The sequence below is a fragment of the Hyaena hyaena genome, unplaced genomic scaffold (assembly GCF_003009895.1).
Source record: "Hyaena hyaena isolate Hyena2069 unplaced genomic scaffold, ASM300989v1 scaffold_602, whole genome shotgun sequence".
Lineage (NCBI taxonomy): Eukaryota > Metazoa > Chordata > Mammalia > Carnivora > Hyaenidae > Hyaena > Hyaena hyaena.
Window position 1 is genome coordinate 1,035,178 of NW_024081229.1, and position 22,136 is coordinate 1,057,313.

General features: G+C 36.0%; 1 protein-coding gene across 7 annotated transcripts in view; it reads left to right on the forward strand.

Moving 5' to 3' along the window:
- The window catches only part of ZMYM2 (zinc finger MYM-type containing 2), a 104,500-nt gene that overhangs the window by 65,428 nt on the left and 16,936 nt on the right, over positions 1 to 22,136 (forward strand). For 4 of the 7 annotated variants that reach the window (XM_039256944.1, XM_039256943.1, XM_039256946.1 and 1 more), the window contains 8 exons: positions 370 to 542; positions 8,088 to 8,253; positions 8,800 to 8,834; positions 16,289 to 16,418; positions 17,545 to 17,660; positions 18,259 to 18,442; positions 19,944 to 20,069; positions 21,467 to 21,561. In XM_039256944.1, coding sequence (XP_039112875.1) covers positions 370 to 542; positions 8,088 to 8,253; positions 8,800 to 8,834; positions 16,289 to 16,418; positions 17,545 to 17,660; positions 18,259 to 18,442; positions 19,944 to 20,069; positions 21,467 to 21,561 — 1,025 coding nt within the window. The remainder of the gene's footprint in view (positions 1 to 369; positions 543 to 8,087; positions 8,254 to 8,799; positions 8,835 to 16,288; positions 16,419 to 17,544; positions 17,661 to 18,258; positions 18,443 to 19,943; positions 20,070 to 21,466; positions 21,562 to 22,136) is intronic. The other 3 variants (XM_039256945.1, XM_039256947.1, XM_039256949.1) reach the window with 1 other exon arrangement.

Here is a 22,136-nt window from a genome sequence, read left to right on the forward strand (position 1 = left end):
TTTATGTTTACTCAGTGCTTCTCAACAGTCTACATTCTTTCATTTCTCTAATGCCTATTTGTGGTGTGTTTACTATATGATACTTATATTTAAATAGAGCAAACAAAATAGTTATGCAACATTGCTAGATTTGAAAGTCTTAGAACATTATTTGAATTCACATGAGATCTAATAAAATATTCCATATTCTGTTCCAATATTTATAGGTTGTTGTTGATCATAATATATTTCAGTTTTGATTAGGAGAAAAAGACTTTATATGTGAACATATAGACTCTTTTGTAAAGCTAATGATCTATTTGACTTATAAGCACTTTCTTGATGTGTTTTTTTTCCTTTGTTTTAATATTAAAATTTTGTATTTTTCAGGCTGCAAACTATTGTATAAACAAGATTTTGCGCGACGTTTAGGATTGAGATGTGTTACTTGCAACTATTGCTCTCAACTGTGTAAGAAGGGAGCAACTAAAGAACTTGATGGTGTCGTGAGAGATTTCTGTAGTGAAGACTGCTGTAAGAAATTCCAGGATTGGTACTACAAGGCAAGTAACTAAAACTTTTTATTACAGCAGCTGCTTCAACCAATCTTTGATAAAACATTACAGTTATTACTCTCATGGTAGCTTATTTATGTAAAAAATGTACACACATTAACCTCAGTCCAGATTATGGAATTCATTAAAATTTTTGTCATTTCCATTTCTCTTTATAACTTGAAGTAGCATTTTTACTTGTTTTATAACTTAGCTGTTACTCAAAATTAGGATATATCTTTGTTTTCAGCAAAACAGTATCTTTGTTTTCAGTTGAAACTATACTGTTTTGACAAAATGGATTATTTCTTTAAAAATTTTTGGGTCTTTATTTCACCAAATAGAAACTTTTTAAAAGAGATCTCTTTTTATTTTTTTAATGTATATTTACTTTTGAGAGAGAGAGAGCAGGGGAGGGGCAGAGAGCGGGGACAGAGGATCTGAAGTAGGCTCTGTGCTGTCAGCAGACAGCCTGATGTAGGGCTTGGACTCATGAACCGTGAGATCATGACCTGAGCCGAAGTCAGATGCTTAACTGACTGAGCCACCCAGGCAACCCCACAAATACAAGTATTTTTGATGAACGCGATCAGTGTTGAACATTAGCAAGTAATTGTTTTAGGCACTTATCATGTGTTTTAAAACACTTTGTTCTTTTTTACTTTTTAAATTGCAGATCTTTGGAGGGTTTCAAATTGAGAAGACACTCTATGATAGAGACCAAAAATATTTCATTTGAAACTATGAATAACTGTGTGTGTGTGCTTATGTGTCTTACTAAAATCTACTTCTAGAGGGGCGCCTGGGTGGCTTAGTCGGTTAAGCGTCCGACTTTCGCTTGGGTCATGATCTCGCGGTTCATGGGTTCGAGCCCCGCATCGGGCTCTGTGCTGACTGCCAGCTCAGAGCCTGGAGCCTGTTTCAGAGTCTGTGACTCCCTCTCTCTCTGACTCTCCCCTGCTCACGCTGCCTCTCTCTCTCTCCTAGAAATAAATTTTTTAAAAAAATTTTTTGAAAATTAGAAAAAAGAATCTACTTCTAGAAAAGTGAAGATAAATCACTTGTCCACTGTATTGTGTTTTTTTATATGAGAAAATGAGTGTAAATTTGAGCTTTGTTTAATCGGATATTACCCAAGAGATTGATAAACAAACTTTTTGTTTATCAGTTCATAGGTCCATAATATGGAAAACCATCTCAATGTTAAAACTTCATTATGGTTTCACTTCTAAAGCCTGTGAAGACAGACATCATCATAACTTCAAAACTGAAATATTGCTAAAGGAAATAGAGTAAAATGGCTGAAATAGGTAGAATATTATTTAGTTCACTTAATGAAAGTGATTATCATTAAATGATACTATTTATAGGAGAATTACAAGAATTCATGGTGTAGTTCTTGAATGTCTACAACTCAGCATATATTAAGTAACATTTTTTAAATAAAAAGAAGATGCCTTCCAAGTTGTGAGAGGTTGTGGAGGCTTAGAGTTTTGGTGCACTTCATTATTTTACTTTTGCTTCTGAATAATTTAAGTCTTACAGTTAAGGTTCAGATTTTAGAAACACACAGGACAGGGGCGCCTGGGTGGCTCAGTCGGTTGAGCATCTGATAACGGCTCAGGTCATGATCTCTGGGTTTGTGAGTTTGAGTCCCACGTTGGGCTCATTGCTGACAGCTCAGAGCATAAAGCCTGCTTCAGATTCTATGTCTCCCTCTCTCTCTGCTCCTTCCCTGCTTGTGCTCGGTCTCTCTCTCATTCTTAAAAAATAAATAAATATTTTTTAAAAATTAAAAAAAAAACATACAGGACAAACATACTAACACCCTCTGACATGCATTTCTTTTATTTTAAACCAGTCTATCATTCTGTTATGGTGGCAATTTTGAGAACAGTCACTCAAAATGTTACTTTAGTACCTTTAAAACCTCAACTTTAGGGGTGCCTGCGTGGCTCAGTAGGTTGGCCAGCCAACCGGCTCAGGGCATGATCTCGTGGCTTGTGGGTTCGAGCCCCGCGTCAGGCTTTGTGTTGACAGCTCACGGCATGGAGCCTGTTTCAGATTCTGTGTCTCCCTCTCTCTGACCCTCCCCTGCTCAGAAGAGGAGCAGAAATAAATCATAAAATTTTTTTTTTTTAAACCTTCAACTTTAGCACACATGAACACTCTTCACTGTTTAGGAGGTTTTATTTTTGAAAATTTGTTTTGGATAACCTCAAAACAGTAAAGTGGCCATAGATGGGAGAATTCCATTTTATTCTTACGGTTACCCTTTTGATTATTTATTTTATAGTCTGAGAGGCAAAGTTGTTACCATGTGATAATGATTTCTCTGTTATTTCATTGTACAAATTTCTGCCTAATTGTGAATCCAAGCCTTTAATTTAAAAAAAAATTTTTTTTCGGAGGATTTTGTTTTTTGTTCAAAGGACACTGAAAGTAATTCTGTTTGGCTTCTTTCTTTGAAAGAATGAATTCTTGTTTTCTTTTATATTAAAATAGAGAAATCTTTTGGTGGGTTTTTCCCGCCTGTTTTGGGAAAGCAAAGGAGTGTCTTTGGCAAAAGACCACATTATTCTAGATGTTGCCATTTGTTCCATTTTGCTATTTATTTGAAAGGATTATTATATCTAATGTTTTTATTTATGCAATGTTTAATGAGGAAATTTTGCTGAACGTATTTTAGAACGTATAAGAACATGTTAGTTAAATAACCAGTTGTAATTATCTGTTTGTTTAATGTCTGTATTCTATACCTTAAACACATTTTTATTATTATTTGTCTTATTTAAAACCCAGCAACGTGTGCATAATATGCACTATCACATTATTACATACTATACTAACCTGAGGAAGAAAGGTGAGAGCATTTTTGTCGTATGGGAGGGATTGTTAAAGCAAGTCATGATGATTTTTCTATACGATCAGTAGAATTACCAGCTTTGAGATGAAGAAGAGTTGCCCCTCCTCATTCATAACAGGCTTCTCTGTGAAGGCAGCCAGCACTCTCATCAGAGAATCCGTTCGTTCTGTGACTTCCGACTTGAGTCGCAGTGTGTTTTCTACACCTTGTTCACTGCTCCCACCCTGTCATCCTCTCAGAAGTGTAGGAAGTTGAGTCCCCACCAGATTATGATTATTTTGACCTTCTTTCCTCTTCCACTTTTTAAATGTAAGAAGTTCAAAAGTTTTAGGTTTTAGTTCTTTAAAAAAATGAGACCCTTTTAACAGTCAATCTAGCTTTTATTAGAAAAACGGGTTTTTAAAATGTGTCTCATCAAGGAAACTTTCAAAACAGCTAAATCAATCCAGTTGTTAACTTTCAGTCATGAGCATTTGCTACCTAGCAGAGGAGCACATACGTTGTATTTTCCACCTTCTCTTATCTTTGTGCTTCAATTTGAGAGACTATCTAGAGTATAAGTAACTTTATGTTTTTATTTAAATTAAATTTAAATATTTGTAATTCTTGAAATTTTTTGACTTATGTTTGTTTTACTGGACTAGATGTTTGAATGATCTCTGTTTTTGGCATTACAGTGGTTTACATTTGGATTTAAATAGAAGTTTATTAAATATTCTCTCTTCTAAATTGAAATACATGCAAGCAAAAGATGATCAGAATAAAATTAACATTTTTTTCTTCTCCCAGATAATTCTTTAGAAGGAAGTAGATTTTACTTTTCCTCAAAATAAATGTTTCCAGGCATGTTGTGAAACCAGGTGGGAAGATCGTTCTTTCGATCTCTATAAGTTTAAAATTTGGGGAGAGAAAGGAGTTAGTATTATAATGGAGTGTGATATATTTAATGAAGTTAATTCAAATGACCTACTTACTGTTTCTCCAGAATACTTCACAATACTTAGTAGAACTAATAATCTTGATTTAAATGTTATTACTTCATATTACAGTTTTTCAACACAGGTTTTCACTTGTTGTCCAAGTCAGTAGTAAATGGTAGGAGTATTAAAGTCTTTAATTTAAATACCCTCTAATAGTATGAAAGTATGATTTATGGGATTTGATCAAATTAATATGTATGTTTTAGTAAATCTTAGTCATAGAAAGAGCTCAATAAAAATAGTGGGTTTTTAAAATTTTGTCTTTTGTGGGGCGCCTGGGTGGCTTAGTCGGTTAAGCGTCCGACCTTCGCTTAGGTCATGATCTTGCGGTTCGTGGGTTCGAGCCCCCACATCGGGCTCTGTGCTGACAGCTAGCTCAGAGCCTGGAGCCTGTTTCAGATTCTGTATCTCCCTCTCTCTCTGACTCTCCCCTGCTGACGCTGTGTCTGTCTCTCTCTCTCTCCTAGAAAAAAACAAAAAAAAATTTAAAAAAATAAATAAATAAAATTTTGTCTTTTGTAAAAAAAAAAATTGCTAGAAGTACTAATTTTAAAAGATTATTATTTGTTTCTGAAATAATTTTAGAAAGGAAATATCTTAATATTCTTACTTTAGATCTGCTTTTTGTATAACTGAAGAATTCTTAACACTTGAATGCTCTGCATACAATCATCTCTTTTATCACTGCATTTTTAAAAAGTAAATAATTCTAGTGGACTTAGGAAGATATTGGGAAGTCATAAAAATTATTTTTTTAAATGACTGTAAAATCCCCTATTTCTTTCATATTCATGGACCCTCCCCCCATCCTGTAAAATTAGGTCTGATTGGTGAAATGGGAAACAAGTAGATGGGAAAGTTACAGGGATGTATATGTATTTTGCCCCAAAATTAGAGTTTGAAGCTGCCAGATAATAGGGGACTTCATCCGCATAGGCTGAGTGAATGACCCTTTGTTAATTATTGAAGGAGAAATTCCTGTCTTAGCTGAGGTGTTGGATTAAGATTTTTGAATTAAGAATTTAGCACCTGCATATTATTTAGGTGGTTTGAACCGGTGACAGTTATCCATTCTCCCCAACCCCCACCCCTTATAACAGATAATCCCTGACTTTTCACAGTGATAGAGAAACCACTAAATAGATGATGAAGTAGTATTTTTTAAACCAGCAACTTAAGTCATAGTTCAGTTCTTTTGCATAGAAATGTTCAGCTTTTCTAAGAGTTCTCTTCTTTGGTTGGGTGGAAGTGGTTTTGGTAAGGAATGATGGTCAATTTTAAGTGTTTCCCAATTAGTCATTGTATTTTCAGCTCAATTCCAAACACTTGCACCCAGAATTTGCATGAGTGGCTATAAAAGAAAAAAGGAAATGGAAAAACAGTTGACAACTTTTAAAACTTTGATTATGACATTAAACTTGGAATTAGGATTGAGTATTGCTGTTATCCTTCCGTTCTGAAAATGTGTATACATATTTTGTTTCTATTTGCAAATTGGCATTAATTTTGCTCCTCTTCAGATACAGAGAAATCAAATTCACTTGTTTTGAATCTTCTGGAAGAAAGGAGCTTCAAGTACAAAATCAAAATGTCTAGAATAATAAAACAAAGAAGAGATTTCATTGTTCAGATTCTTTGAGTATAATGTGCTGGGACTTTATGTCCTTGACCTTCTAAATTACTGTGTAAATGGAAGTATTTTAAGAGTTAGCATAGTATATCTGGTGATTTGAAGAAGCTTTACACAGATTGATTTGGATTTTAGATATTAGATTGAGAACCTTCTTGCAGGATTTTACTTAGGATTTGTATTCTCTAGTTACTCATATTAACTCATTTTGTCTTTCTGTTGTCTTTATAATTTGATATACTAAGTAAAGCCCAGTTTTTGATTTGGATTGTCTGCCTTGAATCCTGTCTTTGTATTTTTAATGTTTGGCCTTACACATGTCACTTAATCTGTTTGGACTTCCGTTTCCAGCATTGTGGTGAGGATTATAGGGAGTAGATATAACATGCAGGGCTTTTATTTTTCAGGTTCTCAAATGAGGTAGTTGGGCTACAACTTCACTTTTGCTATGTTCCTACACTATTTAGCCTCAATTAGAATATTAAGCTTTTGATTTCTTCCTTTGTGCTTTGTCTTTGAGTGTAAAGTGTGAAAAAGGAACCAAACACTGAAACTTTTAATATTTCAAAGGTTATTTAAAAGAATAGTTTTTGGGTGGTGACCAGGGACATTTTTCATTATTGAGTAAAATATGACCTCATTGATAATAAGCGCTAAATATACTGAGTTACCACATAGTATTACCAGCAATATAAATTTGAGCTCACAGTTTTTGGACAAGAGATGTGATATTGGCATCACTTAATAGTCATAATTTATACTACAAATCTTCATTCATTTAACATTTATTCAGCAGGAGAAATACCTGACCTGGAGAAAAAAAAGAGCCTGTGTTCTAACCTTGGGGTATGTTTGTTATATAAGACCTGTTTATCAACAAAATCATTTGTAATAATCCTGACTAGGAATTTTGATATAGCATTTATTCGTAGAACTCATATTGAGACATAAAATGAGAAATTTCAAAACCTACAGTATAGAACTATAGATTATTTAGAGTAATGAGGAAAAACTACATGAGTATTATTAACTTAATATGTATTGGTTTATCAAGACTTCTAAGTTGTTAGTTAAACCAAAGGGTAACTTTAAACATACGGTAATTTATTTCTACTTTAACTGGATCAATTAATTATGAAAAGAACTGTATTTGAAATTAATCATTCATATCTTTTGGTCCACTCATTGATCAAATTGTTAAAACTTAGTGATAATGGGCAAAATTTAGAGAGGTGGGATCACTAAAAAATAAAAATCTGTCTCTGTATTATGGAGTCACCATCATAAGGTTTAACTTTTTATGTATGAATTTTATTTTTATTTATTTATTTATATTTTTATTTTTGCATAAGACGTTGTTAGGCTAGTTGGGGTTGAATTGTGTTCGTAGAGGTAGGTCAGATTTGTTGTCTTAAAGTATATTTGTTTTTCAATTAAGTATTTTGAGTATTTTAAAACATGAACTTGAAGTTCTTGTTAATAGTTAAATCATTGTATTTAATAAAGCTCTTTAAAATTATTAAACTGTTGAATATACTTCAACTTAACACCCATGATTTTCTCATAAGAGCTTGCTTCAGAATTTTTCTGGTCCTACACAGCTTCTTTAAATTGATTTTTCATGAGCTATCAGTTGAACACAGGAAATCTGTTTAGTAATCAGAGATTTTCAGTGTAATATGATTATAGGAAACTTCTACCAGTATGTCATTATATTTGATATATTTGATGTCATTGTCATCAAAATATTTCAAAATTATTTTAAAATATTAAAATACACTGTACCAATTTGGTCTCCCAATGTTCACTTTTTTGGGCTATCCTGTCTTTGTATTGCTGGTCTTTAACTTCTGGTAAGTATAGAAAGGGATTTTGACAATTAGGTAAACTGCTACATTTTTTTCACTTTTATTGTGCATTTTGTACGCCTATGATTCATATTATCTTTTTTATCAGAAATTGTTTTATCACATTTGGCAGAATTACTGATAAACTTTTAGAAATCTTTTAAAATATATATCTGATTTTTAAAATTTTCTAATTTGAAATGTCTGATACCTTCCTTTTTTTTTATTAAGGCTGCAAGGTGTGACTGTTGTAAATCTCAAGGAACACTTAAAGAGAGAGTACAGTGGCGTGGGGAAATGAAGCATTTTTGTGATCAACACTGCTTACTGCGTTTCTACTGTCAGCAAAACGAGCCCAACATGACAACTCAGAAAGGACCTGAAAACTTACATTACGGTATGTAGTACTTTAGGTAGTAACTTGAAAAACCTGTACAGCAGTGTTTAGTTTCTTAGATCTGAATTCAAAGTAATGATAATGAATAGTTGATTTTGGACATAGCTTAATAGCAAATTACATAGTTTGGGGGGAAGTGCCCCATATATACTGCTTTTTATTTTATCCTCTTTTAAAAATTTAGTGCTAGTTAAAACAATGCAATTTTTTAATGAAAACATTTTTGGCACATTATATCTGCTGAAAGTAGGTTGGGAGGAGCAATAAAAACACTTTACAAGTTGTGATTTATTGAAGAGTTAAACATAAGAACATGGTATTGACTCCAAAGCAACAAATACTTTCTGAAAGGACAAAATGGGAAAAGGGTTAATTCCATTTGTTAGCTTTGTATTTCAGCTCTCAGATTTTATATTCTTTACTTAAAATAGCTTAAAATGTTTTCTTCATTAACTACTTTTAAAAATCAGTAACATTCAACGAGAAATATAGATTTAGAACCTTGTGAAGAAAGCGTTGTCTTATTTTAAATTTGTTTGTTTTTAGATCAGGGTTGTCAGACGTCCAGAGCCAAAATGACAGTAAGTATTTGCTTAAGTAAAGTACTAAGTGTTGATTTTTTAATGTGGGTGTAAATAAATAGTCCAATTTAATCTGATCATAATAAAAGAAAGAATTTTACTTTCCTCTATTGGGACAGTTGAAATATTCAGCTGAATTACCCAGTATTAAAACAAATACTTTCATAAATACTGAGGAATATAAAGGTGAATTAGTTATGGCCTCTCTCCACACTGGGGTAGATAGACATATACATGGTATTTAAGTTGAAGTGCCCGTAATCTTTTTGGCAGCAGCAGTAGTATGTTTGAAATGAGTGAATGGTTGTGTCTGTTCCTGATGGTTGTGAAACAACTTCTCAACAGTTGAGCAGCAGGCTGCTGGGTAGAAAGGGATGGAACGTGGGAGCGGTGTGGTAAGGGCATGCACAACTGTTCATTAGGGCCAAACTTAAGGGGGACCCGTGGTGAACTCAAGGGAAATGAGGGTAAAAAGATGGGCTGGGCCAGATTGTTAATGGATTTGAGCATATATTTCTCAAATAGGTATCTGAAGACATATGTCGCAGGCCAGAACTTACGAGTTTTTACATATGAGAAATAACTTTCATTAATATGTCCTGTAGATTTTTTTTCTTTTTTCTTTAGTCTTTTGGTATAATACATCAAATTCTGATTTTATGTTAGCATTTTAAGACTTTAGTAGTTTGAAAGTGGCCATTTATGAGTAATGAATAAAGAGAAGAAATAATGTTTTGCTATACTTTGAAGCACAGTGGGCCTACTCTCTTGTATGCTGAGTAACAATTCTAACCAATGTTTGAATGCAGCAGGTATTTCTGGTATCCTTACGAAAGGGAAACTCCAGGAGCACCTGGGTGGCTCATTCGGTAAAGCGTCCCACTTTGGCTCAGGTCATGATATTGCAGTCTGTGGGTTCAAGCCCCGCATCAGGCTCTGTGCTGACAGCTCAGAGCCTGGAGCCTGTTTCCGATTCTGTGTCTCCCTCTCTCCCTGCCCCTCCCCAGCTTGTGCTCTGTCTCTCTCTGTCTCAAAAATAAATAAATGTTAAAAAATTTTTAAAAAAGAAAAAGAAAGGGAAACTCCATAGGAGTCATTTATTAGCATTATATTAAGCCTCTGGGCTAGTTTTTATCCTGGTAAGAAAGAATCAATCAGTGGTTCTTAGAATCACCTGTAGAGTTTTCAGAACTTTCCAATGCCTAGGCCCCGACTCAGAAATTCTATATTTTTGGAAAGTTCTTCAGGTGATTTTAATATGTAACCATAATATAGGATCACTGACATAGAGGAAAATTTGGAGTTTTTACATTATTCCATTCAGTTTTGTTTTTGATGTCACTAGTTAAGATCCTAGAAAAGTAAGAGTGCTTTCTCCCTTGCTTTCCTCCCCCGTATGGCATCCCCTCTGCCTTGTGGAGAAATACATTTAAAATCAGATAATGTATAAATACTTTGAAGTATTTAGCCAGATAGTACCAGGCACTTTTATCTATGATAAGGAGTATAAGGATGGTCACTCCCTATTTTGTTAACTTTGTATATCCATAAGGCAACTTCCAGCCTTGTTTCAAAGGGCTTTAAGGTACCCCTTTTACCAGCACAAAATTCAGTACTTTTTTCCCTCTCAGAGCACTTGAACCACAGTATTCTGACAGACAGGATGGCCTAGGGAAGAATAAGTCAGTGTGCTATTGCACCTGTTACCTTTTGTCGTATAAAAGTCCTCTCCCATCCTTTCCTTCTAAGCTTTTGGAATCTTAATTCCTCACCCATACACTTCAAAGGGTGAGAGTTTAGCTGTATAATTTTGGACAAGTCCCTTCACACAAGTTCTCTTTGAATTTCCTTATTTGTAAAATGGGAATGAAGATAGCACCTACTTCGGGATTATCACATAGTAAGTATGAAACACATGGTAGCTGCTATGTTCCAGACTTCCTAATGGCAGTATGTTATAGTACTTAAGAACATAGGTTTTGTTGTTAGATGAATTTACTTGAATCCTGACTTCAGAATTTTTAGCTCTGGCATCTTTACCAGGTTGTTAATTTCTGAGCCTTAGTTTTCTCATCTGTAAAGTGGGAGAGATTAAAAGACTTACTTCTTAGAATGTTTCGAGAATTACATTACTCATTTCGTGAGTTATGTAAATTTGGTGCTTTACATAATTTCTTACTCCATTTGAGCTGATGTAACACAATACCATAAATGAGATGGCTTACAAACAACAGAAGTTGTCACAGTTCTTCCCAATTAGGCTGGGAGTCTAAAATCAAGTTGCTAGCAGATAACAGTGAGGGCTTGTTTCCAGGTTTATAAATAGCTATCTTTTCACTGTGTCTTCGTATGGTAGAAAGGGGTGAGGAATCTTTAGGGTTTTTTGTTGTTGTTGTTGTTGTTATTAAGTTTATTTATTTTGAAAGAGAGAGAGAGTATTCTCAGTGCGGAGCCCAGTGTAGACGTCACATTCTCAGTGTGGAGCCCAATGTAGGGCTTGATCTCAGGAACCATGAGATCATGACCTGTGTCAAAATCAAGACTGAGTCACCCAGGTGCCCTAGGATATTTTTTATGAGGGCAACAATCCATTCAGGAGGGCTATGCTTTCATGACATAATCACCACATAATGGCCACACCTACAAATACCATCACATTGGGTATTAGATTTTAACATATGAATTTTAGGAAGATACAAACATTGTAGCACATAGTCCTTGGAATGAAGCAAATACTCAACAAATGGTAGCTTTTGTCATTATAATTTCATTGTTTTGGGTCCTCCTTCAGTATTATAAATAGATGTAGGTCTTGTTTGTTGACTAGCAGAAAAGAAGCCTTATCAAGTGTAGTTCTTTCCCAGGTGACATAGTTTATTTTTTAATAATTAAAAAAATTTTTTTTAACATTTATTTATTTTTGAGAGACAGAGCATGAGTGGGGGAGGGTTAGGGAGACACAATCTGAAACAGGCTCCAGGCTCCACACTGTCAGCCCAGAGCCCGACACAGGGCTTGAACTCACAAACCGCGAGATCATGACCTGAGCTGAAGTCAGCTGCTTAATTGACTGAGCCACCCAGGTGCCCCTTTAATAATTTTTTTTTTTTTTTGAGTTTTTATTTATGTATGTTGAGAGAAACAGAGCATGAGCCAGGAAGGAGCAGAGAGAGAAAGAGAGAGAATTCCAAGTAGTCTCTGCAGAGTCAGCACAGAGCCCAATGTGGGCCTCGAACTCATGAAACTGAGATCATGACCCTAGCCGAAACCAAGAGTCGGACTCTTAGCTGACTGAGCCACTCAGGTGCCCCAGGTGACAGTTTACTTGACATGATGTAATGTTTCTAGACTGACAGGAAGTAAAACATTGAGTAATCTAGGATACATATGATTTTGGACCCCTTGTTCTTATGTGGGAACTCTAGGGTATTTTCTAATTTGGACTAAACTTACCTAGTCTTATTTTACCGTAGATATGCAATAACTGTTTGTTAAATTATTCTTCCCATTTTACAATTGAGGAAATTGAGACATGAGATTGAGTCACCTGCCTGATATTTTACAGCAATAGTGTTAGAACTAAATTCCCTAGGTTCTTGTTCATAGCTCTTTTTCTTAGCTGATTAATTATGTGGTTTGAAATCTTGGTAAATATAGAATAAGTTCACACTAGTACCAGCCCTGTGGCCAAATGTATTATTTGTAATTTGTGATATATCTACCGTAAACAGTTAAAAAAAACTTTTTAAATGTTTATTTATCATTGAGAGACAGAGAGAGAGAGAGAACGTGATCATGGGAGGGACAGAGAGAGGGGGAGACACAGAATCCAAAGCAGACTCCAGGCTCTGAGCTGTCAGCACAGAGCCTGACGTGGGGCTCAAATCATTGAACCGTGAGATCATGACCTGAGCCGAAGTCAGACATTCAACCAACCTGGGCGCCCCTGAAAACAGTTTTTAAAAAGTTATCTTTCCACACCTTTAAATATGCACAGATAAATTTATTTATTTATTTTTTATTAAAAAAATTTTTTTAATGTTTATTTACTTTTTGAAAGAGAGAGAGAGAGACAGGGCATGAATGGGGGAGGAGACACTGAGAGAAGGAGAAGGTGGCTCCAGGCTGTCAGCACAGAGCCTGATGTGGGGCTTGAACTCACAAATGATGAGATCATGACCTGAGCTGAAGTTAGATGCTTAACCGACTGAGCCACCCAGGTGCCCCCAGATAAATTTATTAAACAGTAATAATGTTTTAAGTACAATTGACCCTCATTCATATTTGCAAATTTGACTGTTCTCTAAGATGTATTTGTAATCCCTAAATCAATACCCATGATGCTTTCAAAGACATGTGCAGAGTGGTGAAAAATGTGAGCTTCCTGAAGTGCATCTTGCCACTGAGATGGAACAAGGCAAGGCTTTCCTTTCTTGTCAGCTCATCCAGTAAACAGGTGTCTTTTTCATAGTCTAATTAGTACCACTTTTCTCATATTTTGTCCTTTTTATTGGTGATTTTGCTTTATAAAAGATCCCTTAAACATAGTACTAAAATTCTATCTAGTGTTCCTAAGCACAGGAAGGCTGCTCTTTGCCTTACGGAGGAAATAATGTGTGTTCACTCAATTGACAGTGAGTTTAATGTTCGTGAATCAACAATATGGTACACCCACAAAAAGGAATAAGAAATTCACCAATCTATAGATGAGACAACTCCAAGTGCTAAAATAAAACCTATAGTGCATGGTGAAGCTATGGAAAAGAAGGAACAGTTACTCTATTTATGGATTCATGGACTTAGGACTAACTTAAAAAAAACAAACAATGAAATGGCATTGTTGTGAGACTTTGAGCTTACGACATGTTTCCCAGGATCACGAACACGTTAAACCCTCCTTGCCTATTGGGGCTGGCTCACACATTTTAAGGAAAAATGGTGTGAAAGATGTTAAACTTGCAGGCAAGGTGGGTGCTGCAGATCAGGACCAGGATGCTGTGGAAGAATACCAGCTAAGTAGTACCACAGGAAAAAGGGATGTCCAGACAAGCAGGTTTTCAACACAGATGACTCTGGCTTGCTCTCACAAGGTCAGTGGCGAGTGAACCCATAGAATACAAAGCCCCTCGTTTCCAAAGCCCCTGACTTCAAGTCATTTAGAGAGATCATACGACCTTGCTATAGTGTGCCAGTGCCAAGAGTAACTTTATGTGTAAATTCTTCATGGTGCATAGAGCCCCATAGCCATGAACAGTTACAGGGAAAAAAACTGTACGCCAGCCCATCGGAGGTGGGACAAAATACATGGATGGTTATCTAAAATATTCTGGGCTCGGTTCTCTCAAGTGCTTCATCCTAGAGGTTGAATGTGGTGTCCAGAATGAAAACCTTGCCTTTGAGGTTTTTATACTGGATAATATCCGTTGCCTTGAAGAACTCAAAAAGGCCTATCTCAGTGTAGTTCCTTTTATGCCCTCAAACTTTATGTCTCGGTGTAATTAAAGCTTTCAAGGCCTACGTCATGAGAAAGCTTTCGAGGCTCTCAACACCAACAAGGAAACCACCCTGATAGATCACTGGAAGTCAGTCACCATACACACTGTGATTATTTTGCCACAGTGTAGGACAGCATCAAGCAGCTACTGTAATAATTGTTGGAGAATTCTTTGACCAGACTGCGTTGAAAAATTTCAATCTTTGAAGTGTTACAGAAAATAAAAAGAACAGTGTTAAAAATATAATGGTATTGCACCAAGTAAGTGAAGAAGGCTTTGGGGACATGCAGGAAGAAGATGTGGAGGAAGTTTTCGTAGAGAAGGCAGTAGAGCCCACCGATGAAGACCTGGACAAGATGACCGAGAAAAGCAATCAGATTCAGTGACGAAAGTCAGCCTGAGACTCCCAAGAATTAGTCTTCTAACAGTGGCTGCAATATTGGAATGGAATTCAGCCTTGGGAAACAGTCAGTGACCTGAGTGGAAGAATGTGACTCTGCTTGAACAAAGCCTCAAATTTAAGCACCACTGTGTTTGCTCCTTACATCAAGATGCTTAAAAGATTTGAGGTGAGAAAAGTTAAGCAGACAAGGCTGACTTAGTGTTTTGAAGCCAGTTTGGGAGGGAGTTGCTGATATTATCAACAAGTTGCAAGAGCCAAACTCTTGAGGTAGAACTGCCAGATGTCACCATGTCACCCTCATCGACTTCTTCCTCTTCTGCAGAATAATTGTCATCAACCTTTCCCTTGGTTTTTATGGGCTCGCCAAAGGTTGAGAGGTTTAACCACACAGTGCACTGCCCCATTGTACATCCTGCAGGTCCGCTAAGAGTAAGATGTTAATGTTTTTATAAAACTTTAAATGTTTAATCTTTGGGTTTTTTTCCCTAGGACTTTATTTGCATTAGTGTACAATATATAGTATGTGTTAACAGGGCTGAGTATGAGTACTGTATGGTATGTGTGTACTGTATCTGTACTGTGTGTGTGTGTACACATCTGAGTTCGTAATCATAGTACAACACACAAAAATGCTATTATCATAATGTGTTATGAAGAATCTGCATATAATTCTTTGTAAGAAATATATATGAAATCAAGGGTGTTTCAACAGAAACAAGGTTATGCGTTGATGTTGTGACCAGAGGCTTGCAGGAACCTCACCTTGTATTTCCTTTTGGAGTAATGGTTTAGTAGTATTCATGGTGACTGTCTAGAACTTAAGCACCTCAAATATTCTGTACCTTTTTTCCTCTATCATCAGGTGGTATGGAGAGCACCTTATGTTTACTCCCTTATGGACAGATCATTAGCTTGTTTTAGATTTTGTGTGTATGTGTGGGGGGTGGTTCTCAATTCTAAATAATGCTACAGTGAACATGGTGAAAACATCTGAGAGACTATTATCTAGAATAAGTTTCTGAAATTGCAGTTGCTGGGATATAAGAATATACAATTTGAAGTTTGATAATATTTTTGGTAATTCTTTTCACCATTTCATTTAACTTTTAAAATTTAGTATATAGATCTATAAGCTATTTATCCAGTACAGGAAACTATTATGTATCAGATGGCCATAATAAATAAGAACTTTTCACTTTCTCAGATAAGTTAAAGAGCCTAATTATTTTCAAAATTCAGGTTAACAGCCTTGCTTTTTTTTCTTTTTACTTAAAGTGACAATTGTCTGTTTATGGTTTTTTTAAAATCTACGCTGGTGGTGTCCATTGAAGGTCACACAGTTCTGTAGAATGAAGGATTACTATGGTTTTGTCTGTAGTTAGGACAGATTCATACTGATCCTTTTAGTAAGACTATGGTAAACATAATAATAACAATCTAGTTACACTTTTACACTTTTGTGTGTTCCCTCCACATGACCTAGATACTCATTAAACACCAGGAAGTAGTAAAAATTAGAGGCAAAAAATAAACTGTTTCCCTTTGCTTCTCTGTAGGGTTCAGCTCCACCTCCTTCTCCAACACCTAACAAAGAGATGAAGAACAAAGCCGTTCTTTGCAAACCTTTAACAATGACGAAAGCTACTTATTGTAAACCTCACATGCAGACCAAATCTTGTCAGACAGGTAACTTAGGAAAATTTGACTTATATACTACCCTATACTTAACACTTCACTTACCGAAATTATGCTCTTCTCAGATTATAGTCTATGGAATGTATTTGCTTGGTAACTTTGTCATTTTCTGTTGATGTTGCTTATCCAATTTTTTTTATTTATTTATTTTTTGTTTTTTATTTATTTTTGAGAGTTAGAGACAGCGTGACCAGGGCAGGGTCAGAGAGAGAGAGTGATACAAAATCGGAAGACAAGCTCCAGGCTCTGAGCTAGCTGTCAGCACAGAGCCTGATGCGGGGCTCGAACCCACGAACCGTGAGATCATGACCTGAGCCAAAGTCGGACGCTTAACCGACTGAGCCACCCAAGCGCCCCTGCTTATCCAATTTTAGATATTACCTTGAGAATACAGCACAATATTTAAAATCACTAATGAAAATCAATCTGTGTTAAAGGAATATAAATTATGTCACAGGTGAAAAGCTATATTAAAAATTTCCTTGGGGCTAAAATTCACTAAAGTTAACAGCGTTCCCTGTGAGATCATCTCTTTAAGAGTGACCTGTAATGTTAACCGTTCTATTTCCTTGTCAGAATGAGATGAAATAATTCAAATATGTGTTTTTGTTTTTTACAAATAGTTTATTGTCAAGTTGGTTTCCATATAACACCCAGTGCTCATCCCCACAAGTGCCCCTCTCCGTGCCCATCTCCTCCCCGCCCCCCCCCGACCCATCCATCAGTCCTCAGTTTTTGTCAGCATTCAAGAGTCTCATGGTTTGCCTTTTTTTTTTTTTTTAAATATGTGTTTTTATGAGATTTAAATGTATCCTTGTTGTTTGATTAGATAAATATTTTTGCAGGGGTTATGAGGGGGATCTAATAGTACATCTGGAACTATGTAACATTTTAAAAGGATGTTTTCTTTGTATTAAAAAAAGACCTAAATTCTATTTACACTCTTTATTACAGTTACTGTATTTAGTTTTGTTGCTTTTACATTACCTAATTTTGTGGAAACTGGGAATTTCTTTTAAATGGGAACTGAGGCACTTAAATATTTCTCTGCTACCAAATTATTTTAACATTGAGTAATGATACATAAGTGCTACTTAAACGCATTTTGTATTTTTAGATGATAATTGGAAGACAGAATATGTCCCAGTGCCTATTCCTGTGCCTGTGTACATCCCAGTACCTATGCACATGTACAGCCAGAATATTCCTGTTCCTACCACAGTTCCTGTTCCCGTAAGTCAGACTCTGCGTTCTTTTTCAGTAGGAAGTTTATCGGGTGTCAGGTGGGGAGGGCATGTCGTTGTAGCTACTGTGTCAGTGAGGCCAGTAGAGCAGAGTGTTGGGTCTTCACTTAACACCAGTTAACTTGTAAGATTTAAAACTGAAACACGAATAGAATTTTGTATATATTATCATTACAGTATTTTGTCCTAAAACACTTGTAATGCCACGGCTTGGCTGTCTGTTATTGCCCTCTGGGGGGCAGAAGTACCTCAGTTATTTTTCTTTAATGTTTATTTTAAAAAGTAGCTGGCTTGTATTCTGGGCTTTCTCTGTTACAGTTGATATGTGGGGTTTTTTTCCCAAAGCTTTTATCCAGTGTGATATTATAAAGAAGATCGTGTGTTAGAATAATTTTTAATTTGGAAAATTATCTTTTTTTTTAAGAAAAGATTTTGTTTTTAAGTGATCTTCGCACCCAACATGGGGCTCAAACTCAGAGCCCTGAGATCAGGAGCTGCATGCTCCACTGGCGGTACCAACCAGGTGCCCCTGGAAAATCATGTTTAAACGTGGAGTAAACTTAACAGTAAATACTTTGGTTAATCAGGTGCCGGTTCCTGTTTTTCTGCCTGCCTCATTGGACAGCAGTGAGAAGATCCCTGCAGCAGTTGAGGAGCTGAAGAACAAAGTTTCTTCAGATTCTCTCGATGCAGAGCTGCTTACAATGACAGATATGATGGCTGAAGATGAGGGGAAGACAGAAGCTGCCAACATCAACAGTGAGCTGCACTGTATTTCACCTTGTGAATAAGTGTATCCTTGGTTCTCAATAAGTGTTGTAATTGTTAAAGTATGTTCCAGAGCATATCAGGTTTCAACTTGATAGCAGTTGATAGCAGAATGGGGGAGGCATTGCAACAGTGCTTTAAGAGACCCATACTCTAGCTAGCCCCAAACTCTCTTCCCTCAAGCTCGGGTTTCAAGCAGGAATTTGAATGGTGCCTGTTGTAATTATAATAGGATTTGACTTCTAAAATTAACTAACTGAGAATATTTCCTGTTTTAATGGACTACCTCAGACACAAAAACAACTTGTAGTAGCCTTTAACAGTGATCCAAACTCTTCTTTTGTAATGGTCATCCCCAATTTGTTTGTGGGCTATACTTGGTAAACTAATTTGCATTACCTAAACGAGGGCTTATTGTTAGGGCAGTGCTTGCCAAATGGTATATATGATGAGTGTGCCATGGATGATTCTCTTAGAATATTTATTCCTACCCTTATTCCTCTGATAGCACCCAGACTCCAGTTTCAACCACGAGCTGCCTAATTCCCTTTACCCTCGTGTACAATAGAAACACTATAAATTATCTATTTCATAATGTAACCTTGTTTGTGAAGGACTTTGTTACCACCAGTGGTTTTGTTTTTTAAGGAAGATTTTATTTTTTGTTTTTTGTTTTTTAATTTTTTTTAATGTTTTTATTTCTGAGAGAGAGAGAGAGAGACCGCGTGAGCAGGGGAGGGGCAGAGAGAGAAGGAGACACAGAATCCAAAACAGGCTCCAGCCTCTGAGCTGTCAGCCCAGAGCCCGATGTAGGGTTCAAACCCATGAACCGTGAGATCATGAGAGCCGAAGTCGGACGCTCAACCGACTGAGCCACCCAAGCGCCCCTTTTAAGGAAGATTTTGAAATGGGAAAAATGTCACTGTTAATCTCATAGAGAGGGTATTGTTTTGTGAAACCTTTGTTTTATGTGTGTGTGTGTGTGTGTATGTGTGTATGTGTATGTGTATGTGTGTGTGTGTCTGTGTTTGTCTTTCTGTCTGCTGTCACCACCCTGAAATGGATCAAATGCATATCTTACTGTGGGTTACAATATAAAAATGTTTGAAAGCAACTGATCAGAACATTAGAAAGCAGTTGTAACGAAATGAACCTAGGATACAATTCAAAAAGAGTGTTGAAAATTGCAGTTATCCACCCTCATTAGCTTATTTGGTAAGAGATTGTTTTTAGAAATATTATACATACTGGAATTACTTTACTGTCAAATTAACTTTTGAAGAGGGGCAGTCAGAAACTTAAAGGATTAAAAGTTTCCATGTACTCATGATTATGTAACAATTGTATAGTAGTTTGCATTTCAAGATAGCTATATAACTTTTCCTTTCATGACATGTTAATACATGTATCTATTCTTCTTTATATATTGTTTGCATATGTTTTCCAGATTAAATGTACAAACATAGGTGTTTTGATTTCTAATTATATAATGAATTGATTACAGGTGTAATTATTGAAACAGACATAATTGGTTCAGATCTCTTGAAGAACTCTGACCCAGAGACACAGTCCAGTATGCCTGATGTACCTTATGAACCAGATTTGGATATCGAAATAGATTTCCCCAGAGGTACTCAAAATGCTGTATGCTGTTTTATTCTTTCAATGTAAACTATGGTTATGGAATTTAGTTATGGAGTCATGACTGTGGTTATGATCATTAACCATTTAATGTTCATGTTATTGTCTTTACTGTTTATATTTGTTTTGTTTTTTTTTTTTTTTACCCAAACAAAATGAAACCGTTAATTTCTGAAATGAGGTATAGGATTGAATTGAAGGGACCTAAAGAAAATTTCTTAGAGCCTAAAAAAAATCTTTCTCAAAGTAATTCAGTGTAAAAAAACTTTGGAAATAGAGGAAAGGATAAAGAAGTGACTGTTTCTTTTTTTTAATGTACTTAACTGAGTGCTTAACTGACTGAGCCACCCATGTGCCCCTAGTAATGACTGTTTCTTTTTAAATATTTAAATAAAATGGTTTTTTTATAAGACTTTGTTCACCTTCAAAGGGAAAAAATTATTTTCAAGTCTTCTGTTATAAAAGAAATATATTCCATTTTTCATTATTTTCATAATCTATTGATGGCTAATAAATACACTGAATACAGTGTAAAGCATTTTGGGGCACCTGGGTGGCTCAGGGGGTTAAGTGTCTGACTTGACTTCTTCACTGGTAGTGGAGAGTTCTCTTTCTCTCAAAATTAATAAATAAATAATAAATAAACAAATAAATATAAAAAAGAATGTTAATCATTTTATTTTGAGAAAGACTTGATATGTTGAGACAGATCTGTACTGAGACCATTTGTTTTTAATTTTTTTAAATCTTTACTTATTTTGAGAGAGAGAGAGAGAGAGAACATGAGCAGGGGAGGAGTAGAGAGAAAGGGAGAGAGAAAATCCCAAGCAAGCTCCACACTGTCAGTGCAGAGCCTGATGTGGGGCTCAGTCCCATGACCCATGAGATCATGACCTGAGCTGAAACTAAAAGTTGGACACTTAAGTGACTCAGCCACCCAGGTGCTCCTGTATTGAGAACCATTTAGATCTTAGATTTTTTTTTTTTAATTTTTTTTTTTTTTTTTTTTTTCTGGGAGAGAGACACAGAATCTGAAGCAGCTCCAGGCTCCCAGCTGTCATCACAGAGTCCGACGCGGGGCTCAAACCCATGAACCGTGAGATCATGACCTGAGCCGAAGTAGGACGCTTAACCAACTGAGCCACCTGGGCACCCTCATTATACATGTGTTTTATGAGTCTGAGTAGGGTTTATCAGAATTCATAGACAGTTCTCAAATAGAGAATTCAAGGAGGGTGGTGGGTGGATTACCCTCCCCTGTAGAACAGGTTACCCCCCGTATATAAGTGTTTGTTTATATTCTGTTATTAGTTCTTTGTTGGCAGTGTTTTTGTAAGCCTGTGCTGTTATATTTGGAAATAAAAGTTCTTTTGATTTGATTGCTAGCTGCTGAGGAACTTGATATGGAAAATGAATTTTTATTACCACCTGTTTTTGGAGAAGAATATGAGGAACAGCCTAGACCTCGATCTAAAAAAAAGGTATAAATTAATACTGTTCTTGCATTCAGCTACTATTTCTTTGTAGTGATACCTCTTTAGTTGTAGAGCAAGGATACAGTGACCCACAGCTGTGCCTGAGAATATGGGAAGACCTTTTTTCCCTTAGATGTAAAAAGACTTTAAGAATTAATGTCTAAATAATAAAATAATTTTCTAAGTAATAAAAATGTCTTGTATTTACTTCTAGCCTCATAGAAGAGCAAGTATTATTGCCATTTAATTTTTCTTTTTAATTTTTTAATTTGTTTTTAATGTTTATTCATTTTTTTAAAATGTTTTATTTATTTCTGAGAGAGAGAGACAGCGTGAGCAGGGGAGGGTCAGAGAGAGAGAGGGAGACACAGAATCTGAAGCAGGCTCCAGGCTCTGAGCTAGCTGTCAGCACAGAGCCTGACGCGAGGCTCGAACTCACAAACCGTGAGATCATGACCTGAGCCGAAGTCAGATGTTTAACCGACTGAGCCACCCAGGCGCCCCTGTTTATTCATTTTTTGAGAGACGGAGAGTGCGGGCACGTGTGCACGCAAGTTGGGGAGGGGCAGAGAGAGAGGGAG